This window comes from Aspergillus brasiliensis (genome assembly GCF_001889945.1).
Source record: "Aspergillus brasiliensis CBS 101740 unplaced genomic scaffold ASPBRscaffold_17, whole genome shotgun sequence".
In the NCBI taxonomy this organism is placed as follows: domain Eukaryota; kingdom Fungi; phylum Ascomycota; class Eurotiomycetes; order Eurotiales; family Aspergillaceae; genus Aspergillus; species Aspergillus brasiliensis.
The window spans coordinates 95,248-111,608 of record NW_027137458.1 but is presented as its reverse complement, the minus strand read 5'-3'; the positions used below and the strand labels follow the sequence as shown (position 1 = coordinate 111,608).

The following is a 16,361-nucleotide window of genomic DNA, read 5'->3' as shown; positions in this document are numbered from 1 at the left end:
GCCCGAGCTGGTTGCGGGTTTCTTTGCAGCATGCCTGCCGTCTTGCCCGGAATTCTTCCAGACGTTCTGGCAGAATGAGATGGTATCGACTTGGAGGCGTTGGCTCCAGAAACTCCTTATCAAACGTTCTAGTCTCTCATTGGCGCCGTCGCCGCGGTGGCGGCTTGTCGGGCGATTCTTCCCTGGTCACCATGATCGACAAGCATCGAGAGAGAGAACGACAAGGGGGTCCACCAGAATTGTATCCGCTGACCTCGTTCGACGGTTATTCTGGCACTATCGGTCGATCCCTGAGTGAGGTCTCTGTTGGCGAGGTGCGGCTGGCCGCATAAAGAACCTGGCGTTGGTAAAAAGACGAACAAAGCCGAGGGGCTATGATGACCGGCGATCTTCAGCCTCAGTATGATCCATTATTACTGGGGGGAATAACGGGCCAGGCAACTATCGCGCTGGGCGGACCCCAACCCTGGCATGTCAAGTTACCGTCTAATCCACGAGGTTTCTCGGGCTTATTGGCCCAGCTACTGGCACCGTGCATTTGCGCGGGCAGACTCTCCCTCGGCCGCAGTTACCGTCGCGATTGAAGGGTTAACCCGAAAGCTTGCACGGTCGTTGAGTCTGGCGTCGCCATCTGAGATCGACCAGCAGCTCTCGCTGGCTCTGCAGGGAGTAGACTCGTTGCTGGCGGTGGAGATGCGCCAATGGGTCTCGCGGGCATTTGGGGCCGAGGTTTCGGCGTTGGATATCACGAGTGCGCCGAACCTGGAGGAATTGGCAGGAACGGTTGTTGCGTATAGCGAGGTGAAATTCGATTGAGATTTCTCGTTTTGCGGTACTACTCCATACTTACTACTAGTTAAGTTGACATTAGTTACTACTCGAGGATGATAATGGCACGTGTCCAGCACAGAAAGTTTCCCATGTTCTTCTCCGCCTACCCATTGGGGACTCGCTATCCCCGGCAGTTGTGTTACCGCTTACCCCATTAGCTAGTTAGCTGGTTGAGCAGAGCCTCGAACAATTGGATTGGAAGCTGAGTTGTGTAATACCTTCTTGCTATACTTTTTATACAGCATGCTGTATCTCATGATAGCTAGAGAACATTTTCTGATAACTCACCTGCGATAAAATGATGTGATTATGTGTCGGGTCGCCCAGCAGTGTCTCGCTTATTTATATTTACTCCCTGTACAGATAGGTCAATGCACAATAGCATGAGTACAAGCACTAGAGCCATCATACTACTACGTTGAATGAAGAACTACTACGAGTCCTACCATTACGATCGTATCGATAGTACTATGGACATTAATGCCCTTAATGAGTAGTACGCGAAACATCCGGAGATCGATTCGTGGTACCTAGCGTTTGTAGAAGCTATCCAGTAAGGAACATTAATTGTAGGGCTAGGTCATCATTTCATTAGCCAGGAGGCAAAAGTCTAAGGAAGTTGCCATAGTTAGGCGAGGGTGAATTTCTCCTTGAACGCTGTATCTTTCTCATGCCTATTCTGCACGTCCAATACAGCGTTATGTCCGATCGGCTCTAGAAGAGTCGGACTTAAGGCAGACCGGGCGGAAGCACCGGCCATCGGCCATTAAACAAACCCCCACCGGATTGGTAGCGGAGGAAGAATTGATGAAGACGAAGTGTCTACATCGGACCCTAAGCCAGACCCCGCAACTCATCCGGGGTAAAAATGGCCTCGAGATCAAATAAAAGCAGACTCGCCTTCAGAGCGACTTAGTATCACAAGCACCAACCAGCATTGTTCTCAATATGACCACACAACCGCGCCTGAAACTCGCTCTGATCGGCCTAGGCCGTTTGGGTGCCATTCGTGCCCGGATTCTGGCTTTCCAGCAACCTCGAATTGAGCTTGTCGCTGCCTGCGACACGAAGCCTGGTGCTGATGAGTGGGCGGCCTCAAATCTACCGCCATCTGTCAAGTTCTTCGATGATCCAGAGGACTGCATGAAGAATAGCGGTGCTGAAGCGGTGTTGATCTCGACGGCTACTGCTACCCACGCCCCTTTGATTCTCAACGCACTTGATTTAGGCCTGGTGAGCTTGCTAGAAACTACCTCCTGGCAGTCAAGTTCGGGACTAATTCATCATCTAGCATGTCATGTGTGAGAAGCCAATCTCGGTGGATGTTATCACTACTGAGGAGGTGGTTGCCAAGGCTGCTTCTAAGCCTCACCTCAAATTCTTGGTACCCTTCTGTCGACGGTGTAAGTCGATCATTCTGCTTTCTGTGCTGAAGATGAAGGTCCGTAGACTAACCTGGACCAGACGATGACTCGTATCGTCAGGTGAAGCAGATGGTCGTGGATGGGTCACTTGGTGAAATACACGCCGTTGAGAGCTCCTGCATCGACCAGCAAGACCCTACAGGTGGGTTAACATCTGAACGAGAGGCAATAGTCTTGCAAAATCTGACGATATACATAGGTTTCTTCGTGAAGTTCTCCGAGCAGTCTGGGGGTATCTTTGTTGATATGGGTGTTCACGATGTCAGTCACACTTCAAATCATCACTCAGTCCCTGTTAGGCACACTTGCTTACACACACAGCACAGATCGACATTGGCAGATACTACCTAGATGTCAAATCAGGCCTCACCAACCCCAAGAAGCAGGTCAACAGAGTCGTCGCCATGGGTCAACAGGCTGTCTACGGAGAGCTTGCCCAGTATGGCGACTGCGACAATGGATGGGCACTGGTCGAGTTCGCCAACGGCAAGATCCTCACCTTCCACTTGGGCCGGACTCTCACCAACGGCTTCGAGGGGATGACCCGCGTGTGTGGAACCAAGGCTCACTCGGTCATCAATGCCAATTCCACGGTGAATCGCGTTGAGGTTCGCGATTCGCACGGTGTGCGGACGGCTACGACCCCGGATGCCTTTGTTCTCTACGATAAATCCTTCATCAAAGACCTGGAGGAATTTGCGACCGCAATTCTGGACGGCGGATCTCTCACTTGTGCGCCTGAGGATGCTTATGAGGCGGCTAAAATCGCCACTGCGCTACAGTATTCATTTCGCAATGGCGTGCCGGTATACTTTGATGACAATGGCCTGCCGATTATGGAGGACGCAAAGGCTAGGGCATAGTCACCTGTATACGGAACTACTCGTTAGAATAGAATGAGATTCCCATGTCATTGATGGGTCAAGTGCTTGCTGGAGCTGGTTATAAAAAGCCATAGGCATGTAGAAGTATAGGTAAATCATAGTTGCCCAATCTCAATGGACGCCAGAGATCCTGTACACCGGAAACTTTCCTCTCTAGAAAAGAAGATACACCCCACACCCCAGGAGAGTCTAAGATGGTAATAAATATATGTTCAAATCATCTTATGATGGACCTAGCTGCGTGTACAATAACCCTGACTGTCCACATCTAAATATGAAAGTTGTGGCACCGACTGTGTGGGGTTATCCTTTAGAAGCAATATCGCTTACAACTGACCTGTAGACCTTCCGAACACCCCGAGGCCCGAGTCTACCATTCCAGAGTGGGTATGCTACTTCTTTGGCGTACTTTGTAAACTCATGACAAGTAGACAAGGTCATTGTTAAAATGGGCCGGGTATGTATACATTGCGGTATGAAGATTGACATCATGCTATGCACAGCGAAAAACCAACGCTGGCAAAATTGAGCAGATATGTGCATGACGAATGATCCTGATGCTCTAACCTATACTGAGAGAGCTGCATGTTATCTAGGGTATATGGGAAGCAGTAGCCATCCACAAGAGAGACCCCGTCCCGAATGTGTCATTCACATCCGCCTATTCGACTGGAATGCCTCCTAAAATATCTTGCAGCAGCATTGGATCCCAAAAGTCTTGTAACTATGTAGCATGAATCAGTTCTGACTATGAGCGAATAATGGGATACAGATGCTCACAAGTTCGTTTGTCGAGTCGGGAGTCACCATGGGAAGGGATGGACCCGGCATCATTGTATTATCTCCCACTCTCAGCTCACCTTGATGGCCCCCATAGGTATGGCCATGCGGTGATGCATTGGAGGGATCGAAGTTCTGATAGGAGTCGGTCGGCGTCTCCGCAAGCTGAATAGTGCGGATCGTTGGACGACCTTGGCCAGCCCGCTCGATCAACCTGGTCCGCCAACCGAGCAGCTCGACATCCTCACTATCCTCCCTGTCTTCTCGGCCAACTTGCCGCCTGCCCGACTGGCCCTCATCTGGCTGCAAATCGACCTGCTGTGTGGCAGTAGACGCGATCTTGGATGACGCCCGAGCGCGTAGCTTGAAGAGCCACTGCAAATTACGGCAGTACCGCGGCGTGTTACCACCGTGTTGAATCAAGGAGGTGAATAAGTTGATCGCGGCATCAACCTGCGTAAGAGCGAAGGTGGCCATCGAGTTACTGGGATCGCGCAACACCAAGGTTCCTAGGCACAGAGCTGAGCCGAACACATGATACTAGAATGTAACGCATTGTGAGCTTCTCTGGCGCTGATTGACAGAGAGGTTGGACCATCCTACCCAGAAATTCCATTGCCTGGTGCTGACTGCAGGAAAGCGAGTGTGAATATCGTCAACAATAGCGATGATGATCTACCAATGTTAGATCGAGATGATAACTGGGCAGGTTGAAGGACGGCTTACTCCGCAACGCTCTATGACCGTGAGAAACGAGGGGGCGTATCTGGATTTGGTATGTTCATTAATGTCATAGAGAGCTTTGGCATAGTACGGGCGATGAAGGTTGATGATCGTCTCGGATATGTTAAGCGCGAGATTGGTTTGCTGCTTCAATTAGCACACAACAGACCCGACGTGGTAGGTAGACAAACTTGGAAAGAGATGGTCATCGACCTCCGGGATGGTTCGGGTGATGCCTCGATTGCCGCCTGGACGTGTGGGTACCGGGAGGGCATTGACAGAAGGGATGCTCGACAACGAAGCGAGAACGGGAGGTTGCGTTCAAAATCGGCCCTGGACAGCATTAGCATGCGCATACCTTGTAATCGTCGAGCACATACAGCCTGATATCGAGGTCGGTGACAGCGGAGTACGGTGGTTTGCGCACCTTCATCGCCATATTGAGAATCCTTCCGTCTCATTAGCCGCAAAGCAATGATTAGACAAAGAGAGAATAGCTAGAAGAACCACACACTCGGACGAAAGTTGAGAGAGCTCAAATCGTAGCCGTGAATAGCTCTTCTCGCCACTCATATTCAGCGGCTCGGAAGGAAATTCGACATCGCAATGCTCGGGATTGATCGCACACCTATTTGTTCTTAGAGATGCAATGGGCCTACCGGGGGAATTCGTACGGTCTCGAAAAACAATGCGCCTGGAAAGTATCGGCAGCATTCAGCTCCCAGAAGACCTTGCGTCTTTCCTGAATCACATCTGGCGCGAGGTTCCAGCGCGCACCGTCCCTGTGCATACCCATCTAGGCATGGATCTATCAGACTATATCGTCACCCTTAAAGGACCATGCTTACAGCTTGAACCAATCGCATGACCAGTCCCCACAGCGGCCAGGAATTGTCACCTCGTCCGCCCTTATCCAGTTGCCTACTCACCATGTTAGCAAGGAGAATTGCGCAAAGGACGGTCAACATACAGATGCAAATGCGCCATCAAATGCTAATGACTGTTAGCGACTGAACGGGCGCCACTAACTCAACACTTACTAGGGTCTGCAGACCGGCCACCATGTTGTTTGACAGGAAGCGTCCCTTGACCAGCGCCAGCTCCGAGAGGTGTAGCCACTCCTCGGCAGATGGATCGTAGTTGGGCATCTCGATATTATACATGGTGCCCTGTGCCAGGATGATGAAAACAAGTGCAATCTCCTGTGGATTGACTGGTGGCGATAAAGACGTTCCACGGGAAGTCGTATATACACGGTCGAAGGTCTTGTCGAAAGCGGGCCTGGGCGCAACATCGTGACTACACCTTGGTCAAAGTCGTCACTGGCACTCGATCTACAATACTTACTGCCAAGCACAGTAGCGATAGTACGACGCCACCAACGTCTGTGCCTCCTCCTTGGGCGGCAGGCGGGACAGCAGTTCCTGAGTACTAATGTGGGCGGCCGCAACGTTAAACGGAAAGGCGATCGGAGTAGTACCAGGAGTCAAACGGCCGGGCTGAGATGGGACTGAGTTTTGGGGGATTTTGGGGGAAGGCGCGCGAGTACCTGGTGGACTGTCTGGTATGTCTTGTGCTTCTGACTATGATTTACAATTCTTAGCGGGCCGAGGGTCGTTCCAGCAAGGTGACATACTTCTTTCAACCACTCACTGCCTGCGGTTGGCCCCAGATACTTAGACCGACCTCCTTTACCCAACATCAACGTGCCGTAGGAGCCGCTCTGTTCGTCAACTACAACGGGCTGTACGGTGGAGCTGTCGAAGCCGGTATTCCTATTTGCGTCAGTGTGCCTGGCAAGTGGAATTCTGCCTGTAGGCACCGATGGAGAATCCTGCAAAGGGTCTGACTGTAGCACGTGGGATAGGAGGGCAAGTTGCTCATAATCATCTCGCCTGCTACTCGGCTGGGGCATCAAGCTCCGAGCCGTATCATTCGCGGAGCGCTGCGTAGCCGCGAGAGCTGGGCCATGACTGAGACATGGTGAGAGATCATGCTGGGGTATTGTTTCCCACCGATCGATGCGGTGAGAACTAAAGTCATGGGTGGTGGGCGAAAGGTGAGCGCTTCTGTCAGGGGATTGCGACTGTTGATCATGTCCGGCAGCCTGGCGAGGTCTTCGCTGCACGTCAGACTCCCTGCTGTGATACGGAGTTAGCTGGCAATCGACTTGAACGCAGGAATAACGAGAGAACACACTGTGGTGAGGGCTTGTCGGCCACCCCCGGATTACAAAATGCGGCCCGGCGTCGACGGACACAGTTGGAACATGGGACTGCAACCTTCCTTCAGCCGGGGGGAACAACAATCTCCAGACGTCAAGTTAGATTGATTACTGACCCTGCCGGTCGCATTTCATTTTCAGGCGGCGGCATTCTGGTGGTCCTAGCGTTAGCCTTTCCGTGACCGTTGGGGTCTCCGAGGCGGCTACAGGAATGGCACCCAACCTGCACAGCTGAGAGAGGGCCGTTGCCTCCTTTGTTTTTTCGGCGGCCTTTGCGTGTCACCGGCCTCTTCATTTCGGCTCGAAAGACCAGGGCCTCTAGCCGACCCTTGAGAGCGGTCCGGTCCTGCCTTGTTGGTCATCGTGCCAGGAGAATCGGATGGCATGATGGGGGAAATTGGAAATGACGAGTCCAACAGAGATACCGTCCAGATCGGATGGACGGGCTGGATTATGTCCGGTCACGTGATAATAAATAATTATGTCCGACCGAGTGAGCCCCCATTGCCGCTTATCTCCGGTGGCCGGATGGAGGCATGCAGGAAAGCTGTCTCTTGAAAAGGCACGGAGGTCGCTGCGACGACATGTAGAGCATTATGGGGAGTATTCTAGTTCTATTGACATTTCAACCTATTCTGCTTCATCGTTGAAATTGGCCACAATGACTGTCAGCATTCATCATTCTGTCCGGGACAGCAGCAAAGTCAACATGACCGACATCAAGGCGCAAGTTGTCGTTCAGGAGTTGGACACCCCTTCGTCCAAGCCTCCAGTCGACGATAACTTCATGTACGACTTCAAATATAACCACGCGCTTCCCACCTCAGACGTTCTGGGGATCGAAATTCCCGCGGACTGCAATGCCCAAAGGGAGGCGGAAGGCATCGTGGCGCGCTTGTCGCAGAGCATGGGAGCTGGAAATGCCACGGCGTTTGCTGACATGTTCCTTCTATACGGTCAGTAGAGTGCGTTCACTCGAGTTGTGGGATCCAACTAACCTGGTACTCTCGGTGCAGGGGTTTGGCGCGACAAGTTGTCCTTCACCTGGGACTACCGCACCTTCAACTTCCAACCCGCAATCCTCAAGGCTGCCACGGACCTTTTCCCTCGAACCAAAGCAACTAATTTCAAATTCCTGACGCCCGCTCCCACAATCTTGCGGCCCTATCCCGACTTCGCCCAGCTGCAATTCGTTCTGTCCTTTGAAACCGAAGTGGTGGTTTCTTCCGCAGTGATCAATGCCGTTCTCACTCAGGAGGGGTGGAAGGTTTACACCATGCACACTGTTGCCGAGACGTTGAAACAATTCCCCGAACTTCCCCCGTCTGACGGCCATATGACCGGGTCGATCAGCTGGGAGAAGCAAAGGGCGGCTGAGATTGACGCTGCCGACCCTGAGATTCTCATCATTGGTGGTGGCCAAAAGTAAGTTCATCCCGTTCTCTTCTCGCTGGCAAGAAAGAGACATTGACAGATTGGAATAGCGGTCTCGCACTGGCTGCCAGATGTAAGGCGCTGGGTATGGATAGTCTCATCATCGAGCGCAGCGACGAGATCGGTGATGTCTGGAAGAAGCGTTATGAGTACCTTTCTCTTCACTTCCCCCACTGGGCGGATGATCTGCCATACTTTCCGTACCCCAAGCTTTGGCCCACATACACCCCCGCGCAGAAGCAAGGAATGTACATGCAGTGGTATGCGGAGGCGTTGGAGCTGAATGTATGGACCAAATCGGAGATCGTCAAGGCCGAGCAGGACGATCAGCACAACTGGACGGTCGTGATCAATAAAGAAGGCCAGGAAACCAGACAACTCCATCCAAAGCAGGTCGTCATGGCCACGTCTCTTTGCGGCGTGCCCATGACACCCAATATTCCCGGCATGGCCGACTTCAAGGGAGGTGTTATCCGCCACTCGACGGCCCACGACAGTGCGCGTGATTTTGTGGGAAAGAAAGTCTGTGTGGTCGGTACCTCATCCTCTGGATTCGACACGGCCTTCGATTGCTCGCGCCGGGGCATCGATGTTACGCTTCTTCAGCGGTCCCCAACCTATATCATGTCTCTGACCCACTCCGTCCCGCGCACGATTGGCAACTATGCGCCTGATGCCCATGGCAACCGACCTAGTCATGAGGAACAGGACCGTCTTTTCTTTGCCACCCCGACGGGACCCGGGGAGGAGCTGGCCCGGCGTAATGCTAAGGTGTTGGAGGACCTTGATCGACCTCTCCTGGATGCCCTCCATGCTCGCGGTCTCCGGACCTGGCGTGGTCAGCGCGGCACAGGCGGTTCCACACTGGGCCAGACTCGGAACGGTGGCTTTTATTTCGATGCCGGTGCGTGCGAGCACATCATCAATGGGAAGATCAAGGTGGAGCCCGGGTACATTGAGCGGTTCACAGAGGACAAGGTCATCCTGAACGATGGACGGGAGCGCCAGTTCGACCTGATCGTCTTCGCGACCGGCTTCTCCAACACCATCGACTCGGTCCGTGCCACTCTGGGCGACAAGATCGCCGACCAATTCGGTCCCATCTGGGGTATTGATGAGGAGGGCGAGTTCAGGACCGCCTACCGCGAAACTGGAGTACCCAATCTCTGGCTCATGGTCGGCTACCTCCCTTACACCCGCTTTCATTCCAAATTGCTTGCTATGCGCATGAAGGCTTTGCTGGAAGGCATATCGCCGGCTCCATACAAGGATTAAATTGAATTCTCTGACTGCAGAGAGGAATTATCTAGAATATTAACATGATAACTATGGATCCACTGAAAGTGTTACGTAGTGCTATGCTTGACATGTATTAGGGTATTTATATTCTGCCAGAGATAAAATAATAGACTAAAAACTATATTTCAAAAATTAATATTATGATTACATTTTTTATATATAGATAATCTTCTATTATCTTTATCTAATATCCTGGCTGAGGCACCGGGCCAGATAACTAACTATAATTATTAAATCTTGAATTACCAGATTATCTAAAATAGTAAATAGGCTGATGATTTTTTTGAACATAGGGAGGAATGAGGGTTTATTGAATCAACCGAGCATTCCTGTCGGCCATGACCAATATGCAACCTTCCCCGATTCAATCGGAGCTCGGGTGGAAATCTTCCGCTGACTAAGTAAACGTCCCCGGGGGCCAACTCCACTCAGAAAACTCACAAGGTTCGCCGAACACGAGGTAATGAATCCGTAGTCGGCAAGCTGATTTGAGTAGTTGTCAACATGACGAAAAATACAGAAAGACATAAAGCCATCCATCTAATGAAAAGCCAAGAAGTCACAGGGAATCCTGTTAGAGAGAGAGAGCAAAAGGAGCGGAAGAACATAGCATTCAGAGATCTGTAGGAAGCTAAGTTCTACTGGCGGTCTGGAGGATCTAAATAGTAGAGGGTCATGTGACCTAGATAGCAGACAAATCCCTTTTTCCTACTTCCGGAACTTCTTTCCTACGTCACTCTCCCATCCCTTTGCTCGTTCAAATCCATTTTGACAGAGCTGGAAGTCAATGACTGCTTGTCTAACCTCTTCCATGGAGTTGACCACAAACGGGCCATATTGAACAATTTCTTGGTCCAATGGTGCACCGGCAATTAGGACTGATGAGTGGGGAGGATTAGCACATGTGCCAGTCGTTTGAAGCAAACGAGCTAGAGAACTCACTGAAGCGACTTCCTTCCTTCGCATCGGCCGCAACCTTAGCAGATACTGATTTGCCGGTGGTTTCGAAGACCACAGTATGATATTTGCCGATTGGCATTTCTTCCCCAGAGCTAAGAAAATTGGTGGTTCCGTTCAACGTGTATATAAAGGCGTTCCAAGCGTCCGGGATCACTTGTAAGAATGTGCCACCTGGTTTGATCTCAACGTCCAGAATCCATACTGGCGTGTATGCAAGGTCCTTGACACTATCCACACCATAGGATTGACCAGATATGACTTTGACGGTGACCTTGCCATCATCAACAGCAAGGTTCGGGATTTCAGACGCTCTGAGATCTCGATAGCGCGGCTCAACATTCTTGAGGTGAGTCGGAAGGTCAACCCAAAGCTGCAGGCCAATTGTAGCACTACCGTCTGCGGTAGGCCGTGGTATCTCTGCATGCATAATACCTTTGCCTGCGGTCATGAATTGCAAATCGCCGGCTTTGATAGTTCCAGCATTCCCTGTAAAGTCCTCATGATCGAGAGATCCTTGGAGAATGTATGTGATGGTCTCTTGTCCCCGATGGGGGTGTTCTGGGAAACCGGCCCCGGGCGGGATGATGAATTGATCGAGTAAGACAAAGGGCGATAAGTTTCGCAGCTTAGGGATCCCCATCGCACGTCGAACACGTCCACCCATCCCCTCTGCCTTCTCTACCGCGAGGAACGAGGCACGGATAGCACGGTATATCGACATTCTGGGTCAAGGTCACTTAAGGGAATACTGTGAGATGGTTAAGTACTGAACAATTCCTAGGAGCGATGATAAGGAATCTTCACCCAGCTCAAAAAGACGTATTTAGCGTATGCAATGATGATATATTAGACTATCAATAGGGGCCACTAACGGTGAATGCTCTCCGGAGCTCAAGATTCCCAGTGTAGCCGTGGCTTACTTGCCATTCCCAAAGAAGCCGGGCTCGGCGCAGATGCCTACCCCCGAATAGATGCGGCAGGTGGGTCACGGGAGGCAATACTTTATCCAACGACTTAGAATGATAATTGTCCACAACGTCCAATCCATTCCAGTTTACAGGCCTACCTGAAGAGAGACCAACCCGGAAACCGGAAATAAAGGTCGACCCGTAGAAAAATGTATAGGCGAGATGCAGGCCACACCTCCATTACTATTCTTCCTATCACGCTGGATAAATACAGAAATGCTGATTGAGCGATAATTTGCCCCGCTCTAACTAGCAGAAAAGGGGTCAACCCTTATTCGACTATTCCCCAGAAGATGTTATTATAGATGGCTTTATACGTACTTATCAGAGATTGCCACCTATAATCTCCCTCGGTGAATTATGAATCATGACAGCTCATCGTAAATCGAGCAACCCACTGGACAGAGCGTATGCTTTATACGCAATGGCCCCTCTGGCTTAGGAAGTCACCCCCCAGATTACCAAAAGCCTCTTGATCAATTACTTCACGAAATAACCGAAAATAAATCAAATATTAATTTTCATCTAAGATTTAGTTGCTGAGTATGAGTTAAATACTAACTAGTTGCCTCATGTGGTTGCCTCAGGCACACATATACGTCGGTTTTAGGCTCATGTGTCTCCGAGAAGTGGGCCGGCACTAAGATAGAAATGATTGGATGAACCTGATCAGTGGATTGACTGCAAATTAAGGTTTAAATTACGTCACCTGGACCCTTGCAACTGGCCTTAAGAATCACGGGTTCGGACTATATTTACGAAGTAACCCCACAGTGTTCACCTGAAGAAGTTCTAGCAAAAACCCTCATCTTCGATCCTTCGCTCCCTTGAACGTAACTCGGTTTAACATGGCGAACGGGGCGGCATGTACTATTCCTCTGGCTCTTCTGTCCGCGCCGGCCGACCGGCGGGGACATGGGCAGCACCCTACCAATGGCCGTGATTCAGAGGCTCATGTAACCGGTTTGATATAGCTCCTTGAGGAAACCTGCGATGTCGAAAGTGCTCCTACTGATGGCTATTTTTCCCAGTTGATGGCCGCGTGGAAATCGCGGTCGACGAGAACGATCCGCAAGTAGCCAGTCTGCTACAGGCGCTCCAGCGCCGGCCAATCCCGCATCCTTCAGAGATCGAGAAGGAGGCTTACTTCCCACTCCGGATGAATGTGGTGATACATGTTGTTGGATCGCGTGGTGACGTCCAACCATTCGTTGCACTGGGTCAGGCTCTGCAGAAACATGGACATCGCGTGAGACTGGCGACCCATTTCGTATTCCGAGACTTTGTCAAAGATAATGGGCTGGAGTTCTTCAATATTGGGGGTGACCCGGCGGAGTTAATGTCGTACATGGTCAAGAACCCGAAGCTGATCCCGAAGATGGAGACTCTTGTTAAAGGGACGGTCGGGAGACGTCGCAGAGAGATTCGAAAAATGATTGGAGGATGTTGGCGGTCTTGCTTCGAAAGCGGCGAAGGCATCGACCCGACTGGTAACGAGGCCATCACTGCGCTGCCATTCGTGGCTGACGCGATTATTGCAAATCCGCCAAGTTTTGCACACTTTAATTGTGCCCAGAAAATGGGAGTCCCTCTGCATTTGATGTTTACGTAGGTTCCTGTCTGACAAAACCTAGGCAAACGGTTATTGATGTTTCCTAGAATGCCATGGTCTCCTACTCAGGCCTTTCCACATCCCCTGGCTAATATTCTTACCCGTGATACAAGACCTTCCGTTGCCAACTTCGTATCTTATGTACTTACAGAGATGCTCACCTGGCAAGGGGTGGGTGACTTGATTAATGAGTTCCGTCGCTTTGAGCTGGGCTTGGATCAGCTAGAAGCCACAGGCGCGCCGAGCTTACTCCACCGGCTTCGTGTTCCCTTTACATATCTCTGGTCTGTACTCTACCTTGATTACTGCTATGTAGATATATATATATTCATCACTTATAAACAGGTCCCCTTCGCTGCTTCCAAAGCCAGATGACTGGCCTGATCATATCAATGTAACCGGCTTCCAATTTCTTCCCTCGAATCGCGACTATACTCCTCCACAGGATCTAGCTGATTTCCTTGAAACGGGTCCCCCACCACTGTACATTGGATTTGGTTCCATTGTAGTCGATGATCCAGATGCTCTTACGCAAACTATCCTTGAGGCAGTCGAAAGAACCGGCCAACGGGCTCTCATTTCAAAAGGATGGGGTGGATTTGGAGCCGATAAAATTAACCAACGTGATGTATTCTTCTTAGGTAACTGCCCACATGACTGGTTATTCCAGAGGGTCTCCTGTGTGATTCATCATGGTGGTGCTGGAACAACAGCGACTGGAATTGCTTTGGGACGACCAACAATCATTGTCCCTTTTTTCGGCGACCAGCCCTTTTGGGGGGCTTTGGTGGCACAGAACGGCGCCGGCCCCCCGCCTATTCCAATACGGAACCTAACTGCAGATCGTTTGGCCCGCGCAATCCAGTTCTGTCTGGAGCCTGATACGGCCGAAAAGGCGCAGAAGCTGGGTGAGAATATTCGAGCGGAGGACGGTGCTCGCAGTGCAGTAGACAACTTTCACCAGCAGCTGGATACTCAACGTCTTCAATGTGCGCTGTGCCCTGATCGTCCAGCCGTGTGGCGCATCAAGAGGACAAGAATATTGCTTAGTGCATTTGCGGCCACTGTTCTAGTCGTGGAGAAGAAACTCAACCCAAAAGATGTAAAACTGTAGGCAACTAACTCACCTCGGAGCTTTATCGCGCGTCTTAGCTAAATTAGGAAAAAAAAAAAAAACAGATACTATTCAAAACGCTATAACGCAAACTATGGCTGCCTAGGGACCGAGGCTTTCGCAGGGGCGATGAGCAATTTCCTTACCGGGATCGTTGAAATGCCACTAACTGCAGTGCAAAATATCCGACAGCCGCCTTCGGACAGATTTCCTGCTCATTATAATCTACCTTCCCATGAGGCATACCAGACGATGCAGTCACCAGGGTCGCCGAGAGTCTTTGGCCAGGGAGAAGGAACCCTAAACAACGATGCAAGGGTAACACCAGGCTTAACACCAGCGACAACGATTCAGTCTCAAGCGGATGCACCGTCCATGGCGACGAAAAGGGGTCCATGGCAGAAATTAGCGGCCAGCGCAAGCTATATGGGTCGTCGGACGCTAAATTGGATGGTAGAAGTACCCATGGGGCTTACTGTGATGTTGTCTCAGGGCTTCCATAATTTACCACTCATGTATCATGATCGCGCTGTGAGGGATACACCCGAAGTCACTGGCGTGAAATCTGGTTTCGTAGCGGCTGGAAAGGTACAACGATCCTGGTCCTTCAGAACATGGGTCAAGCACTAACAAAACTAGGAATTTGCCTACGGCATATATGATGGAGTAACTGGACTAGTGACTCAGCCCAGCCACGGCTGGAATGACGGGGGATTGGGTGGAATGACGAAAGGAATAGGTAAAGGAGTGGGAGGCGTACTTCTCAAACCTCAAGCCGGTGAGTGGAGCCGGTGGGCGTTGCTGCGTACGGTATTCCAACAAAATCTTGACTAACTGAATCATCGAAATAAATACAGGATTATGGGGATTGCTCGGTTATCCTTTAGAAGGAATCCATCGAGAAATAGAGCAGTCATATGGTGCTAATCGAGTGGACTACGTGGTAGAGTCGCGAATCAGGCAAGGGCTGATGGAATTGGACACTGCTTCACAAGAGGAGAGGGCAGCTGTGTTGGATAACTGGAGCAGGCGTGAGACAGAAGGTCGGCATTAAATAGGAAAAGCAGCCTCAATAAGCCTGGCACACATCAATCGCTGTAAATTGCACCTAAGCCCTAGGCCTAATGTATGTGGGAATTTATATGGACAAAGTCCGGTGCAATAAGATAATGTATGTAGAAGACTGGGAAATATATATTAAAGCTATAGCAATCTAGGCTTTTGCATTTTGTCTGGAGCTCTCTACTAACTAACAGGTTTTCGAGCAAGCGTTCACTTGAGGATCTTGGAGTTGGTTATGGTGTATGTACTATCTATATTATTCTCTTAATAGCTTAATGTAATTTTTATATTTGAAGATATCATACTGGACCTGTGGGGATGGGGATGCGCTTCCATTCTGCTACAGGAATCCAAGTTGATATGCCCGGATGGCTCTCAAAAGCTGAACTTCTGCTAGAAGACCCAGATATCCCTATACAGTCTAATATGATAACTATGCCTGGCATGCCTACGTGATTTTATATTACTAATCCTAGATTCTAGAATAGGCAACAGGCTATGGAGGCAAGACTTGATAGGTTGTTTTGGGTAACTTATAGTTATAGGCAGGTCTAAAGATAAAAGTCCAAAACCCGACCAGCCGTTTAGAAAGGTCTAGTCATGACGTTCTATTAATTTGGTTTTGTGGTTATGTAAACAGCTGCTTTTGCCGATGACTCCCGCGGCAAAGTGAAGGAGGTTAGTATATGCTTCCTGCCAGTGCCAGGTCAAAAGAGGCTCAAATACTAACGGCATCGCGATGGACTCAGGCTCAAAGTATTTAAGTAAATCTTCTATACGGGATTAGGCTTGCAGGTCATTTTTGGAAAAGAACAATGCTTCTACAAATTGAGGGTCTGTATTGTATAGTCTGTCAGTCGGTAGGCAATACGACGATCAAAACATTACAGTGTTACCTCAGGGGTTTTCCCCCCAAAACAAAGAATATTGGCCACTCAACTACAAAAAGAATCATGCCATTGGTGTCTTGTAGGAAAAGGTAGTCAGTAGAACAACACTATGCGAAAACACCTTTTAAACATGAATACCCTTTTCCAAACATACAC

The 16,361-nt window shown here is 50.2% G+C and overlaps 6 protein-coding genes across 6 annotated transcripts; 4 read left to right on the top strand and 2 right to left on the bottom strand.

The window, feature by feature from the left end:
- Window positions 1–471: 471 nt before the first annotated feature.
- ASPBRDRAFT_200256 (acyl carrier protein) lies at window positions 472–816 on the top strand (the record flags this gene model as incomplete). The annotated part of the gene is made up of 1 exon (XM_067621413.1): window positions 472–816. One exon carries the CDS (start codon window positions 472–474, stop codon window positions 814–816), a length of 345 nt encoding a protein of 114 aa, XP_067474335.1.
- Window positions 817–1,779: 963 nt separating this feature from the next.
- ASPBRDRAFT_187043 (putative NAD binding Rossmann fold oxidoreductase) lies at window positions 1,780–3,118 on the top strand (the record flags this gene model as incomplete). Its single annotated transcript, XM_067620085.1, has 5 exons — window positions 1,780–2,064; window positions 2,123–2,234; window positions 2,296–2,397; window positions 2,455–2,516; window positions 2,582–3,118. The coding sequence occupies 5 exons, from the start codon at window positions 1,780–1,782 to the stop codon at window positions 3,116–3,118; spliced, it is 1,098 nt and encodes a 365-aa protein (XP_067474334.1).
- A 309-nt stretch (window positions 3,119–3,427) lies between these two features.
- Window positions 3,428–7,247, bottom strand: ASPBRDRAFT_48111 (uncharacterized protein). Its single transcript, XM_067626023.1, has 16 exons — window positions 7,090–7,247; window positions 6,983–7,018; window positions 6,842–6,917; window positions 6,279–6,783; window positions 5,990–6,225; window positions 5,683–5,941; window positions 5,613–5,635; window positions 5,491–5,563; window positions 5,317–5,438; window positions 5,157–5,270; window positions 5,023–5,091; window positions 4,834–4,975; window positions 4,646–4,786; window positions 4,523–4,594; window positions 3,920–4,459; window positions 3,428–3,863 (listed from the first exon to the last, which is right to left on the bottom strand). Exons 1-16 carry the CDS (start codon window positions 7,226–7,228, stop codon window positions 3,801–3,803), a joined length of 2,610 nt encoding a protein of 869 aa, XP_067474333.1. The 5' UTR covers window positions 7,229–7,247; the 3' UTR covers window positions 3,428–3,800.
- A 280-nt stretch (window positions 7,248–7,527) lies between these two features.
- On the top strand, window positions 7,528–9,575 carry ASPBRDRAFT_136446 (NAD(P)/FAD-dependent oxidoreductase; the record flags this gene model as incomplete). The annotated part of the gene is made up of 3 exons (XM_067618792.1): window positions 7,528–7,822; window positions 7,883–8,291; window positions 8,351–9,575. The coding sequence occupies 3 exons, from the start codon at window positions 7,528–7,530 to the stop codon at window positions 9,573–9,575; spliced, it is 1,929 nt and encodes a 642-aa protein (XP_067474332.1).
- A 732-nt stretch (window positions 9,576–10,307) lies between these two features.
- On the bottom strand, window positions 10,308–11,280 carry ASPBRDRAFT_136629 (pirin family protein; the record flags this gene model as incomplete). Its single annotated transcript, XM_067618813.1, has 2 exons — window positions 10,308–10,477; window positions 10,542–11,280. 2 exons carry the CDS (start codon window positions 11,278–11,280, stop codon window positions 10,308–10,310), a joined length of 909 nt encoding a protein of 302 aa, XP_067474331.1.
- A 1,057-nt stretch (window positions 11,281–12,337) lies between these two features.
- On the top strand, window positions 12,338–15,442 carry ASPBRDRAFT_48108 (glycosyltransferase). Its single transcript, XM_067626022.1, has 7 exons — window positions 12,338–12,490; window positions 12,559–13,135; window positions 13,187–13,423; window positions 13,485–14,249; window positions 14,319–14,841; window positions 14,893–15,031; window positions 15,111–15,442. Exons 1-7 carry the CDS (start codon window positions 12,376–12,378, stop codon window positions 15,305–15,307), a joined length of 2,553 nt encoding a protein of 850 aa, XP_067474330.1. The 5' UTR covers window positions 12,338–12,375; the 3' UTR covers window positions 15,308–15,442.
- Window positions 15,443–16,361: the final 919 nt, after the last annotated feature.

Coding starts and splice junctions, on each gene's coding strand:
- ASPBRDRAFT_48108 (XM_067626022.1), top strand. CDS start 12,376: ATGGCGAACGGGGCGGCATGTACTATTCCTCTGGCTCTTCTGTCCGCG. Junction 14,250..14,318: donor AACCCAAAAGATGTAAAACT/GTAGGCAACTAA, acceptor AAAAAAAAACAG/ATACTATTCAAAACGCTATA. Junction 14,842..14,892: donor GTTTCGTAGCGGCTGGAAAG/GTACAACGATCC, acceptor TAACAAAACTAG/GAATTTGCCTACGGCATATA.
- ASPBRDRAFT_48111 (XM_067626023.1), bottom strand. CDS start 7,228: ATGACCAACAAGGCAGGACCGGACCGCTCTCAAGGGTCGGCTAGAGGC. Junction 6,784..6,841: donor GCCGACAAGCCCTCACCACA/GTGTGTTCTCTC, acceptor TCCGTATCACAG/CAGGGAGTCTGACGTGCAGC. Junction 5,564..5,612: donor TTGATGGCGCATTTGCATCT/GTATGTTGACCG, acceptor CATGGTGAGTAG/GCAACTGGATAAGGGCGGAC.